We start from the raw sequence: 27,280 nt of genomic DNA on the forward strand, positions 1-27,280 counted from the left end.
CTCACGCTGCCCGGCGTCATCATAAACAGACACTTTCTAACTTCAAACTGTTAGAGAGTCTTTGTCCATCATAGCTGGATATTGGTATTAGATCAATATCCATATTTTTTTAACAAATCATACCCACTTTAGTCCTCCCTTGAAAGTACACTCAATACAGTACTCTCTTTTGATTAACCACGTGTGACAGTAGGATACAGAACACACTGTATATCTTCAAATATCATGGTGAAAGATACCCTTTAAGCAACAGATTACCTCATAATACTAGATAGGGTGAAATGAAAATAAGTATCTATTCTAATACATATATTTAAAATAACATGCAACATAACAATTGCTAAAAAGCAAATTTAAAAATTCTATATTTACAAGAAAAATCATGCAACTCCAGTGGATGTATTAGAACCAGTAGAATGTTTATCACCATCCTATAATGTTTGTTATTCTCCTACAATGACACTAAAAGACAAGACATAGTGGGGAAAAAACTGAAACGAAAGAGGCTCTCAGTTAATATGAGAACACAGGATAGCCAAGATTTCTTTTCTAACACAGAGTAGTCAAGATTTCTCAGAGACACTGTACTGTACACCACATTCACCACAGTTGGTTCCCAAGGCCAAAATGGATAAAGCCCAGAGAAACTGGAACTCAGAACTGAATGCTTGAAGCAGGAGGCTGGACTAGATCTCCTGAGGTCCCTTCTAGCTTGAATTATCCTAGATCCTACTGAGGAAAAACGCCTGAATTCATATACACTGCCCTTTTTGCCCTAAGGCAAAACATTTCAAGCTCAAAAGACACTTAGTTAAAACATGAATTTTGGCTGGCTTTTTATCAGAATGATGAAAAAAATATCATCTATTAGTGCTCCTTTTCCTGCTGTATACAACAATAAAGCTCATGTTAAAAACTCATGTTTAATTTGTTAGACCTCTTGTAAAACTAGAGGAGCCAAATGCCTAAAGAAGTATTTTCCGCAGCTGATCTCGAAAGTCTAGACAATAATTTGCAATCAATCCATGTGAAAGATAAAGTCTATGTGTATTCACTGTTTTAAAACTTTTAATTAAAAAAACCCCAAACCCATGTATCTCTATTTAGCTTATCAAAGACAAAAAATTGACAGATCACCAGCTTTCAATTTACTACATTTTTTAAAAAGTGTGTTGGTCCCAATATAATTTTCCAATGCAGACACAAATTCTTTGTGAAATTATGTTACCTGGAGATACTTCCTCTTTCTGCCTCACAGTATGATCCTTTGTGAATTTAACCCTCTGGTGAGCTCTGATGCAGGTTTTGCACAACCACTCTACACATTCCACACAAAACCCATGAGCTTCGGCATTGTCATCACAGCTTGTGCAGACCTGACAAGAGGAAGAAAAGGAAGCTGTTAAAGTAAGTTTGGAATATACACACAGGTTATTTTCCACACACCATCACTGCACTTTCATAGTTTTCCGAAAACAGTGAAATGAGAACAGAAAACTGCCTGAGGTACAGGAACATTACAAATAACAGCACAGAAGTAATTGAATGTGACTTTTCAAAGAAGCAGGTCATTTTGTCAGTGTTACCCTAAAATCTTTGCCTGACATGATAGAAGTCAGACCACTACTTTTTGCCATTCCCTGCACAGTTCGAAGCCATACAATGTTTACTGCATACAAGATGCTGTTGTGAAATATTTACTAATGACAGAACACAAGCAGCCCTACTCTGATTTAGAAGCCTCCCTCAGTTCACACAGCAGCTTGAATTTTAGCTTCCAGTCACCTGCTTGGTTTCAAGGACAGACCATACTGAGCAGCCAGGTTCTTCTCAAGAACTTTAGCATCACCTCTTAAAGTATGCCAGTTAAGTCTGTCAAAAAAGCTACCCCAGAACACATGTGCATACAGTGTATAAGAATTTTCCAAGTGTAGCCTGTTAACACCTAGGGCTCTTTTTAGACTATACCAAACAGACCTAGGAAAAAAAAAATAAGTAAGGAAAACAAACATGTCAGCAGACCAAAACCTCTCTGCACAGAGTAAATACATACACAAGAAAAAATTCCTACAGTACCACAATCTAAACAACAGGTTGAAGACTTTGAACAATGGACAACGCCATTTCACATGTTCATCCTATCATTTCATTTTTACCCCTCCTTTACAATGCCTCTGCCTATCTTCAATGGGGTTTTGGTAGTAAAACATAGTGAACATGCAAATGCAGATCCTTGTTTAGATAACTACCACCCATTGCTGGCAATGTTTAGCACTGCAAACCAAAGCCTCCAGTTGTCTGAAGACTGCTACATCCTACAGATCACAGTGATAGATTTCTGCACACAGGAGCAAGAAGGAGAAAATGTTAGATCTTAGTTTTGTTTTCAGTTTGATTAAAAAAAACATCAACCAAACGACTTCTGCACCCACACAAGGTAAATATAGATTAAGTAAAAGAGGAAGGAAGTATTTTTATCTTATGCAGATAAAGAATATATACATAGAGCTCTGTTCCAGTTTCGCCTTCAGGAAAGAGAGGAAAATTAGCACAAGACTTGCCTTAGGCCAGATAGCAAGTTACTGACAGAACTGGAATTTGAACATAAGTTCCAGATTCCCAATGCTGTGCTTATTCTTCTGGATCATGTTACCTCTCAAAGCAAGTATCTTCTGAGAAATGAAGTTACAACACAAGGGCTATTGACCCCATTTTTTGTCACTTAGAGTTTTGAACCAATTTCTTTTCATTAAAGGTGACCTGCAAAGGAGGAAAAATTGGGCTTGTGCCCCTTTTCCTGTTTCTTTACAAAAATGAGACCAGTTTTTTCTTTTTCTTCCCTTTCCTCTCTTAACAATAAAAATTCTTATTCCTATCTAGACCAGTAGACTGGGGAGAAATACCAGGACACCATAAAAAAAGTCGAGAAAATGGAAATGAAGCAATTATTTCCATTAGCAAAGGAAGTGAACTGAAATCAGGAAACTGGAAATTTTACTTTCTGTCCTGATTGCAGCTGGGATAGAGTGAGGGTTTTCCCTATTAGCTGGCACAGAGCTGTGCTTTCGAATTTAGTATGAAAATAATGATAACAACAACCAGAACATCATGATGTTAAGCAGTGCTCATACAAAGTCAAGGACTTTTCAGCTTCCCATGCTCTCTGCCAGTCAAGGACACGCAAAAGGAGAGAGTGTGGCCAGGATAGCTGGCCTGAACTTCCCACGGGGATATTCCATACCACAGAATATCAGGCTCAGCACACAAACTGTGGGGAGTTGGGTGGGAGGCACCAATCTCTGTTCAGGGACAGGCTGGACATCTGTCAGTGGGAAGTGAGCAAAAATTTATTTGGCATCACCTGTTTGTCTTCAGCTTTATTCCTCCCTCCCTCTCTCTCTTGTTACTACTACTATTGTAATTATTTAATATTACTTTATTTCATTTATTAAACTGTCCTTAGCTCACTCTTACCTTTTTTCCCCCTTGATTCTCCTACCCATCCCACTGGAGGTGGGGAGGAAGTAAACTGAAAGGAGGAAGTAAAAAAGGCTGCAGGGTGCTTGGTTACCAGCTGGGGTTAAAGCATAACACTTCTTATTAACCCTTAAATTCAATTACATTTTGAAAAACAAAACAAAAAATTAAAAGTATTCTTAATTCTTGGGGAAATCCTCTCCCTCCTTTCTCTTTAGCCCTTCTTGTGCCAGTGCAACCCTCTGCAAGACTGTGATGCAAACCAGGACTGATGACACCAGTGTAGCCCAAGGCTCAGTTACATCAGCAATGCTGACTGGAGAGTGAACTGAATAGGCAGGACAAGAAAGTTTTCACATCAGTCTTGTTGCCAGAGAGGTGTTATTGTGCTATGCCCCCAAATACCCAGATATGTTTTTAAAAGTCAGAGTGTAGAGTAACATACTGGATGTTTGGTTTTCTAGTGTAAAACAAAACAGCAGTAAAAATAAAATAAGCAGAGGAAAAGAACAGAAAAAGTCTTTCAGGCATTCTGTAAGTCAAAGAAGCAAAAAAAAGAACAAAGGCAGGAACCAAATTAAAAGCAAACCCAACGAACCAAACTCCTCACAACAGCATTTCCAAATCACTTTTAGCAAACTCAGGCAGATGAACATGCCAGGGCATTTAGGTAAGTTCAAAGAATTTTTGAAGTTAATAATTTTCCCTAAATTCCAAGAGCTTCATCTATTTTCTTTTTTCAATATGATTTTGTTGGGTTTTTTCCGACTGCTTTGACCTCTGTGTGGAATGACATGTGAATTGTGATTCAACAACCAATAATCAGGTGCTGCCAAACGAATCAAAACTCCAGCTTTGTAGTATCAAAAATATGTATCCCACCTTTACAGTCTTCAAATCCACCAAGTGGACATGAGCCATAAAGTTGTTCATAGACATCATAACTCAAGCTGTCAAAACAGCAATGCCTTCTAGGTAGCATCAGATTTACTCCTATTTCTGATTTCAAACATACATTTTCAGACATAGGTTAGATTTTACTAGAATTCCTAGTTGTTAGAGTAAGCCAACAACTACAGTACATGGAAGTATAATTACAGCAAATATTTTTTATGCACTTACAAAACCTTAAACTCATTTCATTCTTATTTTTGTGACTCACACAAGCAGCGTTTCACTGATTTTAAAGAAAACTCTCCCTAGTTAACCTATAAGCCTTTATTCTGGTCAGACAGACATTTATTTTTAATTGAGTTTTCCTTGTAATTACATTTAATTCAGTTACGAGTTCTAGTATTTATAACCCCAGGAAGTGTTCATTCAAGCTTCAGTCAAATTTAATGAAAGCAGAAATTACTCAGCATGTTGCAGGTAAGTGATATTTTAAGTAAATACACAAGCTTTTATGGCAGAAAAACACATTTACTTGCAACAGTTGAGGTAATAGACCTGTCTTCTCAGCTACTGTAGTAAGTAATCACTCTTCGAATTAAATACACTTTGAGTATTAAAAAGACTAAATAAGCAAGCAAAGATTTTAAAGGAAGAGAGCAAAGCAGTCTAGATGAATTGTCAGGGAACTCCAAACTTCTCCAATGTACATTAGGTGCAATGCCTTCCCCACTAGATCCAAACCTCACTGATGCTAATTGTTAGGTAACTATCTCTGAGCACACACAAAATCACTGAAGATGGCGACTCTGTTTAATTCTAAATACAAACCATGTACTACCGACAGCTCAAAATGCATAAAATTGATCAACACATGCTTCTTCTTACCCCACCATTCCACCAATACCCACATCTCTTCAAAGCATACAAGAGCACATTGTGACTCTTCCTGCATCTATTACCGCTGGCTTTCAAAGATGTTTTGGTCACAGGTACAGCTTTAATCAGCTGTTTAAGCATAATAGTTCTTCTTTGGAAGAACACACAGTGGTTCCTCTGGCACTGTACAAATTTAAAGAAACTTATTGTTCTAAATTCTCCTCATTAATCACCTCATTATGGCAGTCAGACTTGCTTTCCTAATATCTGGTCTAGTATCAGATCTAAGTTAATACCTTGTTTTGTTAGTACATTCCCCAACATCTCACATACAACAGCTGTTCTTCATTCCAAATACAGTATTTTAAACTCTCACGTCAGCAACTGGTAAAGTTACAGAAAGTTACTCTTACCATCAAAAATATTTTTTACACACATTCTGTTTTGGAGACAGAAGCTATGAGAGTTAGAATCTAGACTAAAATGCACTAGAGGCTCAATATGCTGCACTAACATCCATGTTATCACTAAGGTCTTCTCTCATGCATCAATCTCACATTCCTCATTTTTATTTTCATGGCTTTGCATACACCATTTTCTTCTGTTAAAGTCCCTAAATTTCCCTCACTTGTCCACCCTTTAGTCTTATTCAAACCTAGCCCTTGCTTCAGCTACATCTCTTAAGTTTGAAGCCCTCCCTGCCCACCCTTACAAATGAAGTATAATTAATTTCTATTTTCAAACCTCTCTTTAGGAGTCAATAATTTTGCCAAGTCTTTCAATAAATCACAATGCAAAAAAAATAAATTATAAAACATCTGATCTTTTTAACTATTTATGTCCTAGCTGCCCACAACCTACAACAATTACTTTCAGGAAGATCTCAGCTGCATTTCCTGTGACATTCTTCTCTTTTGCAAAATTTCCTATGCTAATAGCCAGCACAAAACCTTTAATGCTACCCAGGAAAGCTCTTGTGGAACATATACTAGAGAGTTCTGGACTTTCTTCATGCTCACTTCTTGTGCTCCTGAAGTTTTCAGCAGTAATTGCTAAAAAGCACACTATGCCAGCAGCGTACTGAAGTGCCCAAATCAGGCTCAGGTAAGATAAACACAATTATAGACAGATGGATAGCACTTTCATGGGTTCCAGTTATTTCGGTCTTCCCACAGTGCCAGGCTTCATGATACACCATTTGCCCCTGCAGTTTTAATTCAGTATGCTAAAAATTGTTTTAGCAATTTTGAATCTGAAAACCATTTACCATTTTGAATCTGAAACATTCAAACATTTCATTTGCAAGAGGTCTTTTGCGGTCTCTCTTGGATTGAAATAAAGCAGTCCTTCCTGACAACACACATATAAGGCTAATCACAGATACAGACCAGTAGTTCAAAGCCACAACGTTAATTGCACAAAACCCATGCCCTGCTTCTAATTCTAATTTCTTAAGTGTTCAAATAAAGCTGCAAAACTATTGAAGACAAATAACCTGTCTCAGTAGAAAAATCGTATAAAACAGCTGCAGTTTTGGATGATCTTTGATGCAATATTTCCTGCAAGTGTCTGTATCTTTTCTACTTTAATTTCTCTGATCTGTTGCCTATGCTAATGGAATTTTTTTTTGCTTTTTCTTTGCTCCTTCAAAGGCAAAACAAGACAGACTGATTAGAGGGCTGTATCATCCTTAAACCTCATAATATTCCCCCCTGGACAGTACACTAATCTGTTTAACTATTATTGATTTAACTTTGCTGTTCCACAACAGAGACGTTTACAGAACAGTGTAGCTTTTTCCTTATGTCAAGGTACAAAGGAATGTACAAAAAGCTGCATTATCATACCAAAATAAATCATTCAAACAAAGAGAACTGCACATCATTCGTTTCCAAGAGGTAAGGTACACACTCACTTAGCAGGCATCTAACAAAACATCTAGCTCCTTTTTAGAAAAAATCACAAGAATGTCCTGTTCTGCTAGTTCAGCAAAGTCTGCTGGTGTGTCTTCAGCAGCTACAGAAAGCGTGCTGAGTTCAGCCACAGACCTTAGCTGAAGAACAGAGTTGCCTTCAAAGTGCAAACCTGCTGGTTTGTGTCAGGGAGAGGGAGAAACAAACACGGAATGGAAGAGTAAGACCGAAGTCTAGAAGGGATCTTATGGAAACAAATGCTTTCAAGAACCTCCCTGACATCTATCTGCTCACACCACTGAATGAATGGAATCCCCCACTTAACTTTCACAGGAAGCAAAAAAATATTGAGGGGAAAGGGGGTGATCAGACACTTAAAAAAAAATGTTTAGTACTCCCAAGGCAAAAAAAATTAATTTCTATCACCACTCACCAAACACCATCTTTGAGGACTTATTATGTAACTAGGCAGAAGCTAAGGGACAGCCCCACCGTCTCAAAAAACCCCCAAACAAACATCATTTAGGACTGCTTCTGCATAACATTATTTGTTATCTTGCTTCTCTTCCTAATTTAAAGTGACTATAGAAGTTGTGATGAAATTTTCAACAGGGACAATTCATTTTGTCAATCTTACTGGTACAGTATTGAGAGACTGTAAATCTCACAACCATCTGCAAAATTCATATATTATCCTGCAATTCCCAGGGGACAAACAAAAACCAAACATTTTATTTCCCCTTGCCAAATCCGAAAAAAGCCAAGTTCAAACAGTCCTACATTGCAAGAACACAGCTTGTACTTCCAGCAACTCACAATTCAATTTCAGTTTCTGGTAAATCCTACAATTTCTCAGAAATCCAGTTTCAAAATTCCTTCAAACCTGAACAGTTTAATGGCTTGCAAGACACAAGTCCTCTTCCTCAGAGATGATGACACCACTTCTACCTTCAATAGTCATTGAGTTGGTATCACAAACCTGACTGGATCCTGTTATCTGTTCCTGAGAGATGTGGCTGTTCACACATGCAAACACAAATTCCTGCCAAGCCTTGAAATGAGCAGAACACACAATAAAGGACCTCTAAGACATTGCCCCTGAAGCAATGGGGCAATGAAACAGTTCAAGAGCCAATTATACAGGCCCCTTAAAATGCAAAAGTGAAAAAGAGAAATTTTCAAAATAAAAGGAGACCACAATCTAAATATTCGGGAATGAGTTTAAATGCAAGCCATAGTGGTACAGCAGCCTTCCTGTACTACTCTTGTGAAGAATGCAGCAACATACAAAGAGGCCAAATTATTTACAGTAAGTTCCTGGAGTTTAATAAAAAGTTCATGACTAAAAAGATGCATGAGACACTCCCTTACTAGCTAAAACTGACGACATGCAAAATTTTGCTAACAGAGATTGTTCAATTGTGATCCTACACAGACGTGACTATTCATTTGGTATTGCTTCCACACCAGCTAGTACTTGCCTCCTGAAAAAAACATGAGAAGAAAACCTTCAGTATTACTTTTCTTCCTGTTATAAATGAAATTCTGTATGTCCAGTTCAATAAACAACAAAGTTAAATTTTAGCAGCATTCTAACTGAGATGAAATACGCCTGGATATATATGACATTTGACAGTGATTAAGTATAATTAAGGTTCTGATAAGGCATAAGCAAAACTGATTTGGTACAGAGAAGGAATATCTCCCTCCTCACGTATGTACAATACATTTTAAGCTATACTTATATACTATATGCCAATACATATTCATCAATGTTTCCTGTAAATTCCCTCCTATTTCTGATCCTAAAATCTACGTTACTATACTTCACGGTGCACGCTTCACTTGCTGCTGAGGATCTTCTGTCGTCTTTTGGTGGTCTTTGATGAAGACTTACACTCTTCCTCCTTTTGTCCTCTAGTTAACCTTACAGTTGTGTGTGCGTACTAAGCACTGTGTTATGTAAGTAAGCACTGTGTTCCAAAAAAATTAGCCTTGTAAAACCACAGCTTCAGATCTTTTATTTGAAACTGTCCCAACTTTGTCCATCTCTCAAGGTCATTTCTGTCTTGGGACAATACTTATCTCAAAACTACATCCTGTATCCTATTTTTACATGTAACATCTGCAAAAGGGGCCCATCTGCTTCTTGACACTATCTTACTTTATTACTTTGTAACAATTATTTTCTAAAATATTGATGTAGTTATAATTTAGTTAGCAGGAGTCATATCCATTTATTGCATTCCACGTAAGCAATTTCCATGAGATGGCTATTGCTTGACTGCGAAAGAAAGAACAGGCAGTCCACATAAGGAAAACAAACAAGAAACCCCTACAATATACCATCCTCCCCAGTTAGCATTTTGAGCCTCTTCCTTGGGAACAGGACTCCAGCTATTTAATGCCATGGTTTGTCAGTAATGGGATAAAGTTCATTTAGGTCTCCTGATGTAGCGTTATTCAAGTCTCTGCTCTCAAGTGTGTTTCAAGTACCCTGTCCGAAGTACAGAAATTGCCATTCTAATGCCTATTCCTTACTTTTATCTTTTGCTATTAAGATGCACGTTTATATCAACAATTAAAATAGTTTAGGGTAAGATAACCACCTTCTGCACATGCATTTTCATACATTTTAACGGATTTTCTAGAGTAGCTACCCCATGTGATGTCTAAGTACTTGAAGTTCTGTCTGCATATGAAGAGCAAAAAGGCCACACAGTAAGAAGCCAAGGATATGCACACACATCCAAAAGGTGTTAACTTGATTACATGTTAATGCACTTACCTGATTTGATTTCTCTACTGTGCTACTGGGAACCTCTGTGGTATCCTTCACAAAAAAGTTATCTATGATGTGTCTCTCTGCACATTCCTGACCACAAATTGGACAGCGGATAACACCGACTGGGGGGAAAAAAAAATAACTGATTATGCTTGCACAAACTAAGATATATTAAACAACTTCAAAGACAACTTGACAAGGATATATATATTTTTGAAAGGATGTTTTAATGCTTTCCTGTCAATAAGGTGTGAGGAAGGAAAAGCAAATTCTCATTTATCACTGAAGATGTTTACCCATTCTTCCCTGATGACATATTTTATCAGCCAAGGTCAAACACTTTCTTGTTTCAATGCCATAAGGAATTTGCTTTAATCTCATAAAAAAAATTATTTTACTATAAAGGGAATGTATTCCCATTGATGATGTGTTGTTATAGAATGGATTCAAGTAAACACTTACTAGTGTGGAATATTAAGAAGTGACACTGAGTGGTATTACATACACACACCAGCAGTGTGACGTGACTGACCTTCATCCATGTCATATGAGAACACAAATGTAGCACATTCAAAATTAATGAGGTGAGTCGTAGAGAGGAAGAACAGACCTGTATTAATAACATTACTACCTTCATATTAAGCAAGGGAAAGCAACAAGAATTTAGGAATAAGTAAGCAAGGCTCTCTTCTCTTCTCTGCAAGATACAATGGGGTACAATTCTAAGACAGAAACATACTTAGGCTCCAGGTTGAAGAAAACTGAGAACCAGTAACACAAAGGGTTAAAACAATTAGTCTTCTCAACAGAATGGAAAGGACAATGTAAAGTTCAAAACTTGGGGTTGAGCTGTGAGTAGACTAGGTTGAAATGGAAACTATCTATACAAACATTTTTGAGCAGACACCTTTTCTAGCTACAGAAAATAAGAACGTCTTATTAGCACTGAGGCTTGTTTTTAACATCCAAGAAAAATCTCTAAAATGCTAGGCACTGACATCTTGCTTGAAGAAAATTACCATAGTCATTACAAGCAGAAAAGGAAGCAATTGAAACTAAGTTAAGCTGAAATAATCACGTAGGACTTTTTGCATGGAAGTCACATGCAAAAAGCCTACAGTAGGATAGTCATGCAAGTCTATACTGACACAGATTCTAGACCTTCAGCTCCCATTTGAGAGGAGACATAGACATAGGGCCTTAAAAAAAAATCTGTTTAACTCAATGAATTCAACACCAGTATATAACTCAATATCTGCATATTTAACTAAACCAGTATGGGCTTAAATCTGTTCCTGTTTCGTTTTTACAATAAAATGAAGAAGTACAGAAACTATTAAATATTTCATTTTCTGCAGAAGAACTTAATTCTTTACTCTAAGTGCTTCATACAAGATTAAGGTAACTTTTTCACAAGATTCCTCCAACAGATGCTCAAGATTTAACTTGAGTTAAATTAGAGTAAGACATACAAATCAGTATGAAGCAGTGCTCTAACAAAAGTCCACCCATTTTACTAAAGCAATTCTTCATTCCGGAAAATCAGCCAGCGGTTTTTCACTTGTTATCAAGGCATTTTAATTTCATCTGAACAGCTATGGTGTTATGCCTGATTTTACTCTAAGTGCCATTTTCAATACACATTTGTGCAGCTTCCTTTGATATACAAATTCCATTTTTTGGCTACAACTTCTCTAACATTTTTTATACCATCATCTTCAAGGATAATTGAGAAATTCAGTTTTGGTAAGTCAAGTAGCTAGCAGAATTGCAAGTACTGAATTTCTCCTGCAATTAAGCAAATCAATTTACCACCGTCAAGAGTGTACACATCTCCTAATACTCAAGCTACACACTTTCCAAAAAATACTATTTTTTACGTTTTTCAACAGCACCAATTACAAACCACTCTCTCCCTGTTCCCTCACTGCTTATTTTTGACCCTGACAAAGCACGATGCTCTGGGTTGATACCAAAATCAGCTAGGGAGGAAACTTTCTAACCCAATTTGAAGTATTGAAAAGCAGGCATTTTTTTTTTATTGCAGCACACAGGACACACAGAGGCTATCTCCCCCAATCTGATGAGTTGTGAAACCTTACAAAAAGATATTTATTCCATCATAATCATAAATATTGATTACAGTTTACATCCTGGCTAATACATCCACATCACTTTTCCTAGAATTACTTTGCATGCATCCACATCTTAGCAGAAGTCCTTTTGTGTTCCTACAGTGTCCTCTGATGGGGTCTCTGGTGATCACTCACTAGGAGCCCCCAGTGTTACACATGACCTTTCCTTGAATTTCTCTTAAGCCATGCACTGTTGCCTCTTGTCACAACTACCACAAAACCCACTGTATTCCTCATTATCTGTTTATCCAATGGTTCCAGCTACATGGAGCATCCTGTGTGTCTAGTTATACATTCTTTTATCTACTTCTTTAAAACACACTGTTCCTTTATTTGGACAAGTAAGGCATCATTATGTTCTCTTCCTTTTCTTATAAATGAAAAGCTAGACTTGACCATACATCAAGCAATATAGCCAATTTGTTAACTTGTTCAGTCAGCATACATTTTGCAAGCCTCCTCTCAGTCATTACACAACTTAAAGCTAGCATGCTTCAATACCTGTCTGCTTAGGGCCCCCCTCTCAGTTATCATAAAACCCAAATTCAGCATGTTTCAAAATATCTTAGTAGAGCCTCTCAGCCTTATGCTGGTCTTACTTCCCCTTGTCAAGCGATTACAAATTCTTCCATACTCAAAAAAATAACTTGCACAAAGGATAGTTTGGAACTTATACTACAAGGTAGTTTAAAGCTTATATTAATTACTTGCAAACAATTACAATTTTGTTGTTAAACTGTTAGCTAAAAGCCTACTGATGTATAGTTGCCCTGTTAAACCCCACTTCCCATGCCTTACTTAGTTGATTTTTTTTTTAACTCTTCTTTATACTAATCCCACGGTCTCTGTCCACATTGCCCACAGACACACATACATAGGTGAGTGCCACTTGATTGACACAAATCACAACCTGATTTCTCACATCTTTATCAAGGTCAGTGCAGGTGTCTGAGTCAGTCTTTGCATGTGTTTGGGAGACGGGTATTGACACAGAATGAGTGGCAAACCAATTCAGACATGGATGTATTTTTCCTGCTCTCCCAAGCTTCACTTTCACCCCGTTTTGCTTCACTGACCAAATGCACTACTGAGTACAGTGAAGCAACATGAGAAGCAGCTCAAGGATGAGAAGAGGACAACACCGCCACTGAAGATTAGACCGGGAGTGACTGAACCAGATCAGCAGCATTAACCAGGGTCTGTGAGTCAGCTCGAGTTGAAAATATGGAACACATGGAAGGGGAGGCAAGAAATTAGGAAACATACTAACATAAAACAAATGTCTGATGTGCCTTTTCACCAACAGAGTATTGCCAACTACCTGTTCAAGAAATCACTTAGAATTTCTAGTGTGAAATGGGAAGAGGAGGGAAAAAAAAAAAAAAAAAAAAAGGAAAATTTGCCTACAACTCTCAAAATCTTCATGAATTTTCTCTTCTATAATTCCTTATGCTGTCCAACCTTATGTCAGGGGTTTCTTCTACCACTGTGTGAGGGTAAACTTGCTTTTGTTACAATTCTGGATTGATGAATGCTACACAAATCAGTTTTAATCCAGATTTAGTCAATCTCAGGATCATAAATTTAAGCAAAAGTTCTCAAGTATCAGGGTTTATATTCATCAAAGTAAGTCTATAAAATTCTTATTTCTTTTTAACGTAGCAAGCATGGGAAGGTGAAAATACATGACTTAATAAACTGGGAGGAGTTTCATAATCATCATCATAATAATTGTGAAGATAGTGAGTGAGCAGATCTCACATTTTTAGCGGCTCCTTTGTTCCAGGTGTAAGGAGTTAAAGAACACAGTCGCCTGTCTCAAACATTGTTACAGCAACAGAAGGACTTTGCCATAAGATAAGCAAAGAGTGACAGGACAGCGCTGTCCCCAGGCCTGGCAGAGGTGAGACCTGGTTAGCTCAGTCTGGGTAGCACATCCAGACAAAAATTCCCACTGTGGGAATGTGCGTAAAGAAGCAACTGCTCATATGAGTATCACTGGTCAAGCAGAGATCACCAAGTTCTGGGACAGCTGAAATCTGCAACCACCATCAACCACTGAAGCTGCCTGAAAATGCCTCCCGGGATACCTGGAACTTGGACTGTAAGATAAGCCACCACAGCAGGCACATGAGATAAGATAAAAGGGGTGCTGTTGTCTGAGTGTTATCTCAGATCTAAGGGGAGGTTAACAAAACTGGGGGAGAACAATGTATCACTGATAATGGACACAACCACAGAATTTATGGGCCACAAGGAAAGCCAGCTCAGCAACTGTGCTGAAACCAGCTTGGACTTGGTAAAACTTAATTCCGACAGCATGAGACCACAACCACCAACTCAAAAAAAAAAAAAAAAAGGAAGACTTAGTACAAGGACTAATTACCCTTAGAAGCAAGGGAATAAATTAACCAATAGAACAGTAGAACTCTGTAGCCAATAACCAGTAATTTGTTTCTTTGCTAATATGTATGAACAGTGAAAAAACCTGGAGATTCCCACTACCAAGAAGCCCAGGGTGAAGAAGGATCAGAAGGATGCCACTGGATCTACAGGTGGTGACTATCTTCTGCCTGATCTCTCTCTTTTCTGCTCTCTTTTCAATTTCTTTCTACCTTTCTCACTGACATTCCACATTAAATAAAATCTTTATCGACTTCAGCATATGATCTTGTTTGAACCTTAATTTGGGCAGAGGCACATCTCAATAGCTGGATCTTAGCATCAGGTGCATTGCTTTTTCAGCTGTAAAGGGAGCTGGATCAAGTGCATGTGGCTCTTGAGCAGGAGGAGCGAAAGAGAAGACCTCCATCCTTCTTAGCAGCATTCTTACAAAAACTAAGCCATTGTGGAATCTCACGTTCAGATTTTGCTTGAACCAGGCCAAGACACCATAATGCTAACAAAAGTAGCAATGCTGGCTCTCTTGCTCATTTATTTCTGTCCTATGACAACAGAAAGATTTGTGCTGCCACGCAGTGAGCCGGATTAGGGACTGCAATATGGATTCAGTGGGGCTGTGCTAGGAGAGAAGAGTGTTTCCTCCCACTGGCTACAGGCTCATAACACACGCCCCTCTTTCAAGGAATTCAAGGTAGGAATTTAAAGTAGGAAAAATCATGGCCCATTCTTATTCTTCTTCACAAGTTACATGCTGCATCCACAAGGGCATCTCAAGCCATGCAGCAGAATGGATTCATAGCTTAAACAGTATTATTTCCAACTTGAAACTCAGTTTCCTGGGAGTACATTCAAGACCACTGACACATCATCCCCATGACAATAGGAGGAGACTGCTCTAGTTTGCCCCAATTTTGACTCATTTGTGTCTTCACTGTTGCAAACAGGTTTCAGAGCCAATTTAATAAAGCCACTGGATGATCATTTGTAGATCCAAGAGGGTATTTTTGTTAGTAGATGCAAAGTGCTTTACTAAAAAAAGAAGGACTTAATAGTTCCCTTTGTTCAGATTAAATCAGTCAAAAAACCCACTGCTTTTTTGAAAGAGAGCTCTCTTTATTAAATAGAGTGCTTAGAAGCAACTGGCAATTTTACCTGCAATGACACAGTCATTGCAAAAAAAATAATTAGGGTTTTGTACAGCAATCTTTCCCAGTTTTACAGATGTTCTTCCTTGAAATTCTAACTATACAGATTCCAGAACAAAAAATATTAACAGCAAGTTACACACGCAGTTAAAATGTTTACAGCGTGGACACACTAATTAAAACTAATAAAAAGTATGCCAGAGGTTGAAGGCAGCACCAAGTGTAAGATTTTTAATATAACCACACACAGTAGTGTGTTTCAACTGTGAGCTACAGATTCTTTTCTCCTCTTGTTCCTTCTGTAGATACCATTAATACTTGCAAGCCTCTTCATTAAAATGCATGGGTTTGAGGGTAAGCTGGTTATATTTACACAGGTCATGTTTCCCAGTTAAGAACAAACACTTAGAAAACTTAATTTGAGAGGCAGTATCATGTGCAATAACGTCTGAATCAATTTTTAAAATAATTACTGCTTTCCTCTTGCTTCTCATTAAGCCACTACTGGTGCTGCAAAATTGGCAACTTCTTCAAACCAGTTTGTTCCAGAAAAAGCTGCTCCCATCTAGTTGTGACAGCCTGCTGCTGCTAGTAGAGGGGAGATAGGTTAAACCAATAAGCAGACACATCTCAAGGGAAAACCGGCACCTACTGCCAAGATATAAACATTCCGACCACCCACCAATCTAGCAAAAAGGTTATTAAAATTATAATTAATTGTTAATTGAAATGATTTTATATCCTTTAAAATGCAAATAAATGAAAACCAGACAAAGACTATTAGCTGTAATCCCCCCTTTGGAAGAGTGTTACAGGCCAGTTTTTATGCTGCAGTACATTGACTTTCTTGGAAAGCACTGCAGAGCTGAACTAAAATATTTCAGCTACTCTGTGAAATGGTTCACTGTTTTTGCTATACATACCCAATCTTCAAACATTTTAGATTGCAGATATTAGACTTCAAAAATTGTAAATTTTTCAAGGATTGACTCTTCAGCCACTTCTGAATACCTTAAGAAATTCTGATGGCAGAGTTTACATTCACATCCAAGGCTGTCCAATGCATTTTCCTCAACAACACAATTATAAGAAGTGTCATGGTGCTAACAAAGGGAAACACTGTTATTGTGGGACAGACAATGTTTAAGTACAAGATGATGAACAAAAAGTCTCACTGTCTTGCAATGAATGTGCTTAAATGACGATGCAGAAGCTGCCAACAATTAAGCCAATTGTCACTGCTGACTCTGATGAGCATCTCTTTCATCAAAATTAAAATACATTCTTTCCAGTCCTGAAATTGTCAAGTATTTCCAAATGGTATATAATGAATTCAGACATATGACATGCAAGGATTTGTAAGATTCTGTGATATTCTTGCATAATTTTCTCTGATCAGCCAAGTATTTCATTTTGAAATAACATTTTGAAAGTGGGTTTAATGCTGCTTAGATTTATACATTTTACTGAAATACCATTTCACAGATACTCCAAGATCTGCCAACAGTGCTTAAGTCCATTGTATCCATGTGTTTCGGGAATAACGAAATTAGTACCTTTCTCCATAATAGGTGCATGTTAACATGTTATAATTAATTTTTAAAAAATGACTGGGATAAAAAAAAATTGTTATCAAAATCTCTAGTATGAAGATCAAGCCTGCCTTAGAGCACAACACAGCTAATACTAATTTCTTTGTTGCACTACATTTCATATTCTGATCTTCATCTTTTTGAGTTCTCATCTACCACCAGTTGCTAGATCAGCAGTTGCAGTACAATGCATCTATTCCCATAAATCATAGTTATAAAAATAGCAGGGTAGCAGAGTATAATTTGGACAGTTACAGCCAGTCACAACCCAAAGAACAAAGCCCTTCTCAGGCACTGAAAGAGTTGGTTCTTTTCAATTCTTTGTTGAAAGGATGAAAACTACACTCCAACATGACACTCTTGAGTGTTTCATCCACTACTTCTGTTTAGCCCCAGCTACCTTAATGTTCCCATCAACACTGAGCAGATGTGAAGGTAAAAAAAGGCTCAAAAAATAACTTCTAAGTATCTGGATCATATTAAGGGAACCAAATCAGAACCAGCAGTGATAAGAGCAGGTAACAGGCTTTAGACAGAATATTTCAGGATAAATGTCATCCAAACAGGAATGATAACACAACAAAGGCTTTTGACTATAGCTCGTGTTACTCTCTCTCTCCTTCAAGTGCTCCAATGAATCCTTGCAACCCGCTCCTCCACAAGACTCCTTCCATTCTTGATCACTCAGTAACTGGAAACTACCTAAGAGACTTGGCAAACTACCCTCTTGGCCTTCATTTTTCCAGCCACTAGCCTCAGGGGAGCAATTCAGGTACCTAAACAGACATACCTAATTTGAAGGTAATATCATGCCTGACTTCCAGCTACTATTCCAGAAGGAATAGGCTCCTGTGGATTGTGCAGTTCATCTACCATCCCTTTTTAAAATAGTACAGGCATCCCAAAAATTCAGAAATGGCGGAAGATATTCTACTTCAGACAGCTGAATTTCAACTTACCTGCCTATTCCATGCCATGTATTTTTGATACTGTGATTTTAAATTCCAGTCAGAGAACAACTGATGCACACAGCTCTTTACACCCTAACAAACTGCAGTCTGGAGCTCCAAAGCAAAACCTGGTTTAAAATGCTGAATTGTCAATATTCAGAGCCATCAACTTGTTAACTGCAGCATTCATGGCATCTGTCCATATCCTGCTACATGGATCTTTATTTTGAGGTTCCCCTCAAGGACAGAGTTCAGAAGTCATCAAGACCTCTATTATGTTTCCTTCAAGCTATCTCAAAATACAGATAACAGTGATGTGAAATATAATGGAAAACTCCATCACTTGACCTGTAAAATATTTGTGCAGAGAATGAATGTTTAAAAGTACACAGAAATAACATGCTGATTTAAAACAATAGGTTTTGCCTTTGTTTAGGTTATTTAGTTTGGTGAGAGGGTGCGGGAAAAAAAGGGCTGATTGTTACTAAGAAGATTTTTTTTTACTAATTAATGTCTCTTTAATATATTCTTCAACAATACTATGGTAATAGCAGATTTACCATCCAAGTACACTGCCCAACACTGAGATACCCAACAGCAAGAAAGAGGAATTTATGTATTTATCAATAAATTGAGTATTTTTAAAGGTACATTTTCAATCTGTGCTGCAACTAAATCAGTTATATAACAAACATTTTGAACTGGCAGTATTTTAAAATTTTCTAGATTTATTTTTTAAAAGCTTACTGTTGACAGGGACAGAGAAAATGAAAAGTACAACAAATGTCTAATGGAAATTCCCACTCTAATAAGAGAAAACAATATGGATAACTCTTTCCTCCAGTTTACATCAAATAAGTCTGAGTACTCTGCAAGACATTATTAATGGAAGAAAAAGGAAAGCTCCAAGCCATTCAATTTATTTAAGTAATATAACCCAAGACTCCCAATTTCAGTCTATTCTGACTACACATTATATTTAAAAGTTGTTCAATAATAAAGCTAGTCACAGGCAGGATTTTTTCATCTATGAAAAAGCAACTCTTAATAGTATCACAAAACAAATACTGATTTGACTCCATAGAATAAAATTTTGCACCTGAAAGATGGATAAAGTTTCCTTGCAGTGTTGCCAAAGTTTTAATACCTTCTCTGGGATTCATCTAAACGTTACATGAAGTTCCCTTCATAGTCATTGCAGATATAGGTACCAGTTAGGTCATGAGTGATTAAAGCAGATGTTTACAGTTGATCAGATGAATTACACCTTGAAAACATCCACTTCTTTCCAGTAACTACACTAATATCATTATGCATTTCAATTGCAAGAATTCCTCCAATATTCTAAAACCAGTCATTAAGAGAGGAGAATATCCTCCAAGTATACTGCAAGTTACAGGGATTGCACTTTTGGATGCAGATGGCAGGAATAAAAAGCCAGCTCACTTTGTATTCTTCTCTTTCATGTGCCTTGTTTGCCACAGCACCATTGTAAGGGTCCAAAAAATAAAGTGCCCACCTTTTTCCACTTCCCTCATAGCTTTAAGACTACCAAGCTGAATATATGCATTGTGAGATTTACACATGGCTATGCAGCCTGCAAGAGCCTGCATTAATTAAGAAGCAGTGTTATTATCTCCTCTGACATTGCATTAATATGAAAATTATTGAATGTAACTAATAAAACATCTTCCTTCTGGGTTGAAGAGATGCACTAATTGATCAAATAAGAACAACAGGGATTTCTAACAGCTGCCCTACAGCTTCCAGAAAACAGCAGGTTACGGAGCCAGCAGTGATACTGCTTATGTTCCCATGGTGTATCTCCTTCTGTTGCTGTAATCTAAAGTAGGTAACTGAACCATGAGCCAGAGCCTGCTGGCTGATGTGAATGAACATACACACCCACTGAAGAAATCTAGTCTTCCCATGCTTTCCTCCATTTTCTCAGAGCTAAAGAACTCCCTCAGAGGCGCTTTCTCAGCACAACACTCTCAGCACTAAGAATGAAGCTTAAGAAAATTCATCTTTTACCAAAATTGGTCCTCATAAGTGCCATTTACATACCTTCTGTCCTTTAGACTCACTCACTCTCTCTCCACCTTCTTGCACCACACTGCCTCAAAGAATTGATAATGAAGTTCTGGAAATACTACATTTGGCATCCAGCATCAGCTTGGAAATGAACTAGGACTGTCCTTCTGTTCCTTCTTTATTTTCAAGGAATAATCACAAGGGTTCCACCACAGCATTGTGGTTCTTAATCTACTTGTCTGGCACAATGACAAATAAAAAGCAAAAACAACCAGCTGCAAGTTTAAGCCAGAACAACAGCAATTCTGCCAAAAGTTTAAAGCCAGACATCCTGCAGCTTACAACACCTACACTATAGTCTCAAAAATTTAAATCAGTTAAAAAGGTAGCCAAAGAAACCATTTTAGATCTGACTTCACCTCAATGGAACTGGGAGCAGGTAGAAGGGAAAATAAAAAAACCCCAAACAATATACACAATCAGACTGGAATACAATACAATAATACAATACAACAATGCTAAATGGTCTTTTAAAGGATGCTAGATTAGCATTCAGATTCTTAAAGATTCCAGACTACATTTAACTCTTGCACAAAGGGTGGAAAGCAGCAAAGAAGACTGTCAGTTGAATCCATCTGGGTGGGATACCCATAAACAAAGTCATCTTCATTTTGCCAAAACAGCTTCTGGAATCATTATTTTGAAGACAGATCTTTGGCCCTGTTGAGTGTCAATGGCTGTGATGATAATCTAGAAGACACATGAGCTACCACAAATCATGGCTTTGCTTCTAACTCGTATCTAGTCCAGCTATAAAGCCATTTCTGAAAAGCAAAAGGCAAGAGAGTACTGTCTCCCTGCACAACCCATAAAGATGCACACTGCTGGTGCCAGTGCCAATAGTCTATATATCAAATACTTATTTACTGAGTGATAAAAGCAATATTTGCAAGTCATTTTTATGGTACAGACAGGAGTTATGACAAACAATGTTTTCTTTCATTATTTGTTTAAAATTCACTGCTAGATGTGGGAAGACCATAGGTCTTCCCACACGTTCCATTCCAGAAACTTCTGAACACTCTTTCACAAGACTGGACTCTGCCTTTGCTGTGAAGCAGAGAATCAACACTGTATTTAACAACTTGGAGTGCAGTATCTGAAAAAGGAGCTGCTAGCATTTCTGAACTCCCATTTGGATAAACTATCAGAATGCCTGTGTTTATCCAAGCAAAGAATTCTGTGTGTCTGTTTTGAGGGAATACTCAGGCAACATGTAACACATGAGCTCTGAAACCACATTTGAGTTTCCTGCATACAGAAGGGACTGAAGAAAAGTTTAGGACTCCTCCAAAGAGATAAAGTTCCTTTAACAGTTGATTAAACTAACCAATCTAAGTACTCTAAGTCCAGTGATTTCCAAGACATGCTAGCCAGCAGGTTATACCCCCACAGTCCCTTCTCCCTACTCGGGAAGATAAAACTGAACTATTGAAGGCCAAGCAATCTGTAGCTAGTAAGCTCAACAGTCCATACATTAAAACAAGTGCAAACAGTAGCTGCTAATGTGTGGTGAACGGTCACCAAACAAGACAAAAGCAAATAATGAACAGAACTATTGAGTGCTGAAAACCAACTGCATGAGCAAGAAAAGGTAGGAATCCATAAACACACAAAAGAGTGTGTGTTTACATATAATACAGACATATGATACCCTTAAGGATTCAAAGTTCCCAGACATTTAATCATTACTGAGGTCCTGCTATAGGACACTCACTACCCATCATTATACAGCTCCACATTCATTTAACAAAGCTTGTCTGCTAAACAGATTGTCTTTATCTCAGTGCCGAAATGATGAGCTACCTGCTACTTTAATTTATTACTTTGGGGCTGTGATACTGAAATCAGCCAGACAGAAACTAACAAGTTTTGAGTATTAGAAGGCAGGCACTCTTCATTGCAATGAACTGGTCACTTGGAGGATTCCTTACTCTAATTAAGTATCCTGAGCATTGGGTGAACAGGTTTTCATTATACACACACCAATAACAACAGCTATTCCCCCCTTATACTTGATGTATATGTATTATTTATTTGACATAGTCACACCCCTTATTGGGAGTCCTTACAGGGTTCTTTGGGGGGTCTCTTTAATTGGTCAATGTCCAGTGTCCTTTTCAGATGGCTGTTCCTTGACCCCCACTTTTGAGTAAGCACAATATCATTGTTTTCTGCAACTTCTGCTGCGTCAGCCTCGCAAAGCTGAGCTGGCATCCTGCCTGCCTTTTGTGGGACTTCTGTTTGCCTAAGTTACATCCTTTATCTGTTTCTCCATGGCTGTGCTGTTCTGCTCTACTGTCCTCAGACTGAAATGGTGTTCTATTCTACTGTCAGTTGGGCAATGCTATGAATTCCAACTTTTACTTGAAAACTGTTGAAACAATAGTTACAAGTCATCGAAGTTTTTCCAAAGGCAAAGAATATTTAAAATTGCTACTCCTTCTCCTTAAACCAACTGTAATTTATATTCCTACATTATTCCAGCAACTAGTTTACTCATTTTAAAGCAAAGTCCAGGTTAAAAAAAAATATGCATTTCAATTCAGACTTTTGCTGTTTGTTGCAGTAGCTCTTTGTTAGAGGGTAGAAATGAGCCAAGACACAGACTTCTTGTTTATCACAGCATGGAAAGGGTCCTGGTTTATTCCCCTTTACAGCTCAGCCATCCTGACTCCAACTATTCCCAGACTCTGGCTGCACCAAGCTCCTGCTGTAGGTTTTCCTTGCAGCCTCTGACTGCTGGTGATTCCCTGCTGAACTATGACTGCAGGTATGAGTTTGCAGACTGTGACTGCAGGCTTTTACCCAGCTAGACTGTGACTGCAGGTTCAACAACAGGCTCTGACTGCAGACCCAGACTGACCTCACAGCAATGATTCTCTCCCCTCAGGATCCTTTTTTTTTTTCCATGATCCTCTCATTACCTCTTCTCCAACGCTCCTCCTGCTTCATGATTCTCCATGATGATCCCTCCACCAGCTGACCCACTCCCTTTTATCACTCTTCTCTTTATTGGATAGCTGTGACTCATCAGGGGTGAGGCTGTATTGGGTAATTAACACATGTTATCAGGGACAAGGTCACCTGTATTCCCCTCTCCTACAGCTGTTGAGAATTTTGCACACTGCTTATTTCTAGTAACTGACTTGTTGGTGCTGGGCTGTTTTGTTGAGGCACTGCACCTTGCATTTAAAATCAGAACCTTGTTGCCATTTTAAAACATCTCATTCTCCAGTCCCATCAGTGCTGCAGCTCTCTCCCTCTTTCTTTCCACCTACTCATTCCCTGTGCAGCTGCCAGTATTCCCTCCCCTAAGAGCATCAGTGTTATAAGTACCCTGACATAGCAAGCTCAGTAGCAGCCACCTAAAGCACAACATGAACTTGTGTGAGGGCTGGATTATGGCATTAGTTCAACAAACTTCAGCTCACGCATCCTTGACCAGGTGTAGACTCTAGAGCACATGCCTAGAAACAAACAAAGCCCTTTAAGTAAGTTTTATTCTATGCTTTCTGACCTCATGTACACATGCTAAAAAATACAGGGGGATTTCCACGTAAACGTGTATGTTAAAATAATCCTATCTCTTTTTTTACAAGCTACAGTCCAGACAGATGTGTTAGCTCATTGGGAAAATTACACAGTCACTTTTCAAATTAGGCAATCATTTTAGTTCAAAGGGTATTTGCACTACAGTCTTGTTTTATTCAAATTGCACTATATTCACTTGAGGGACTACAGTTGAAAGGGAAACTCTCCATTTTAACAGTAAGTTGCCACAGGCAACTTAGTTATTAATCAGAAGCAGAAATCTTTCCACATTCAGAAGGCAAATAGCTTCGTTCCCCTGTCCATGTACTCCCACTTACAGAGGATTCAGCACTAGAGCTGCAGATTTCTTTTCTGAAATGAGGATGCCTCCATGACCCAAATCCACATTACAAACAAGGGCCCTCAAAACCCATGAGTACAGTTCAAAGAGCTGAGTCTTGCTTACTTGTCACCCTTTTCCCACAGCCAACTGATAAACCTCAAAAATAACTAGAAACCTTGTTTAACATCAGTCCTCTATCATGTTAGTAATGTATGTAAGGTAATACCCAATTTTCTCCCACATGAAATCTTCAAATAATCATTTACTTGAATCACTGGAGAGACAGTATCAAGTATTTAGGGATGTTTCTCAGCTAAACCTTCAGTTTCATAGCTGATTTTACAAGACTGCTTCCTGTTAAAAATAGTCTCATTTGCTTAGTTACTTCACACAACTGTTTCATGCTTTCTTTGATGGTAAATATTTATGGTTTTATAAATATTCTCTGGCCAGTAGGCAAAAAAGTAGATAATTTGGTCAGTTCAACTGTAGCACTGACACCTTCAAAGCACATTTGAACAGCAAGTACATACTCTAAACATACACAACTCCATAGCTACCTAATTGCCGAGGTAAATTTTAAATGTATCACTGGAATTTTTCTATGAAAACATTTTTTCTGTGACCTTTAAATTTTCTAAAGAAAAAAGAATGCATCAGAAAACTGTTACAGCACATAAAAGTTAGATATAAAACAGTAAGTCCAATAGAAGATTTTCATAGTATTAACAGTTCAGAGGGATCATCTGCACTGGCGCACAACCCACATTTCAGGCCACATGCACCTGAAGAACCCTGCCTGACCAGTGTGTTATGGAGACCACGTGGAACAGATAACCATCTTCAGCCCTTGGGGAACCCTGTGCTGGAGCACATGGATGCCTGAAGGAGGCCGTGACCCCATGGGAACCCTGTGCTGGAGCAGGCTCCTGGCAGGACCTGCGGATCCGTGGAGAGAGGAAACTGGAGCAGGTTTGCTGGCAGGACTTGTGATTCCCTGGGGGACCCACATTGGAGCAGTCTGTTCCTGAAGGACTGCAGCCCACAGAAATGACCCATGCTGAACCTGTGCGTGAACAACTGCGGCCCGTGGGAAGGATTCACATTGGCAAGGTTTGTGGAAAGCTGTCTCCCATCAGAGGGACCCCACAGTGGAGCAGCAGAAACATCATGTGCCAAAGTGAACACAGCCCCCATTCCTGTCTCCCTGAGCCACTGAGAGGGGAGGAGATCATGAACTGGGCATAAAGTTAAGCCTGGGAATGAGGGAGGGGTGGGGGAAAGGTTTTTCTGAAGTTTGCTTTCACTTCTCAATATCCTACTCAGATTATGATTGGTCATAAATTCAATAACTTCCCCAAACTGAGTCTGTTCTGCCCATGATGATAATTGCTGAGTGATTCCCCCATCCTTATCTTGACCCCCAAACCTTTTGCTACATTTTCTCTCCCCTTTCCAGTTGTGAAGGGTAGTGACAGAACAGCTTTGATGGGCATCTGGCATCCATCCAAGGTCAAACCACTGCACTACTGTATGAAAGTATTTCATTTTACTGCAAAAACCTTTTAAAGTCTAAATTTCCAATTTCAGAAATAATGAATTTTTTAATCTAGCCAGTTACTCATCCTGAAATACAATCCTATTTAGAATTCAGTTAAAGCTCCTTTTGGTTTTCCCCTGACTTGTTTTTAGATTAGATACAACAGGCAAAATACCAGCTTTACAAGTCTACCGTTACTGGGAAATCCCACTAAATAATATGGAAATTCCTCCTACAGCATCTTAGCAAACACACACAATACTGGCATAAAGATTTTCCTGTACAAAAGATAAATTTCTTTAACAACACTACATTCACAATCAGAAGTTTCAACAAAATGTCTTTCTCAAATTTAACAAATGGGTGAAGTTCAGAGAACACGGTCACTTTGCAGTACTCATGGAATTCACCAGACCAAGCTAAAAGCCTGCTGCAAGTTCTTCAGGACATTCTTCCTAAGAATAAGCTAGCCCACAAAAACATTTTTCCACTTGCCTCTTCATAAACATATGCACCTTTATTTTTCCTTGCTCTTCAGACAAGACATTTTCTTAAGAGATATCTCAATTATAAGCATTAAAACAACCCAATATGCTTTCAATTAGACACCTGACAAATTTTAATACAGTAGTATATATTTGCTTCCCTTATGATCCTTTCACCTTATATTTGCTTCCCTTATGATCTTTTCACTTTATGATCTAGAATTCCTTTCCACTGCTGAAAGTGCTAATTGCTTACCAGAGACATTATAAGCTGATTTTGTATTGAAACAGAGCTAGGCTGGCTTCTGAGGACAGAAATTTTTATCTGAAAAGAAGTTTCACACAATGATACAGCTATTTTGATAACTTGTACAGCCAAATTTTTCTAAGGCTTCCAATTGGAATGAGCTTGGCAACTGCAGTTGTTGTAACACTCATCTGATGTTCCTAACGGCTTCAGTTTTTCAATCTCCCACTTTGTACAGGTGAAAGAAGCAAGAACATGAATGCATCCAAAGTACCCTAGAAATACTATTCTGAATACATAAGACAAGAAACATCTATTACATACTTATATTAATCATATATCAGAGCAAGCAAGATTCAAGCCTATTTCCACAACATGCAGCTGCCTGCCTTTAAGGCTGCATGGGCATGCCTCCAGATTTTTATGGAATTCCTGGTAGAAGAGAAAGCAGTAACTTTTGGCAAATATATCCCTACTCCAAATTACATTTGTACAATAAGTAGCATATCCCATTGTACGTATCTTGAGAGCACACTTTTCTCTAAAAGAAGGGCATTATAACTAGAAAAATAAGAACTTGTTCTAGGTAGTTCATTTATTAATATTTTAAGCTTTTACTGGCTTTGTAACTTTCTAACCAAGAGATTTGTCCATTACAGGCTACGAAAGCAGTAATATTGTATTTCATCTGAAATACTAAATGCATTTCTAAATGCAATCTCTGGGGCTCTGGGAAATTTCAATTCAAAGTAAACACAAATCCAAAAGAGAATGAAAACTAGATATGTCTTTCCTATACATGTTCCTATAACATACACTATTTCCAAATATTAGCACTCCCAAATCTCCTTTATGTGCGAGGTTAAA

The 27,280-nt window shown here is 38.1% G+C and overlaps 1 protein-coding gene across 1 annotated transcript in view; it reads right to left on the reverse strand.

Moving 5' to 3' along the window:
* LOC136361635 (transcription intermediary factor 1-alpha-like) overlaps positions 1–27,280 on the reverse strand; it is a 58,001-nt gene that overhangs the window by 25,565 nt on the left and 5,156 nt on the right. Inside the window, 2 exon segments of the mRNA XM_066319684.1 lie at positions 1,229–1,376; positions 9,949–10,067. Coding sequence (XP_066175781.1) covers positions 1,229–1,376; positions 9,949–10,067 — 267 coding nt within the window.

The sequence above is a fragment of the Sylvia atricapilla genome, chromosome 5 (assembly GCF_009819655.1).
Source record: "Sylvia atricapilla isolate bSylAtr1 chromosome 5, bSylAtr1.pri, whole genome shotgun sequence".
Lineage (NCBI taxonomy): Eukaryota > Metazoa > Chordata > Aves > Passeriformes > Sylviidae > Sylvia > Sylvia atricapilla.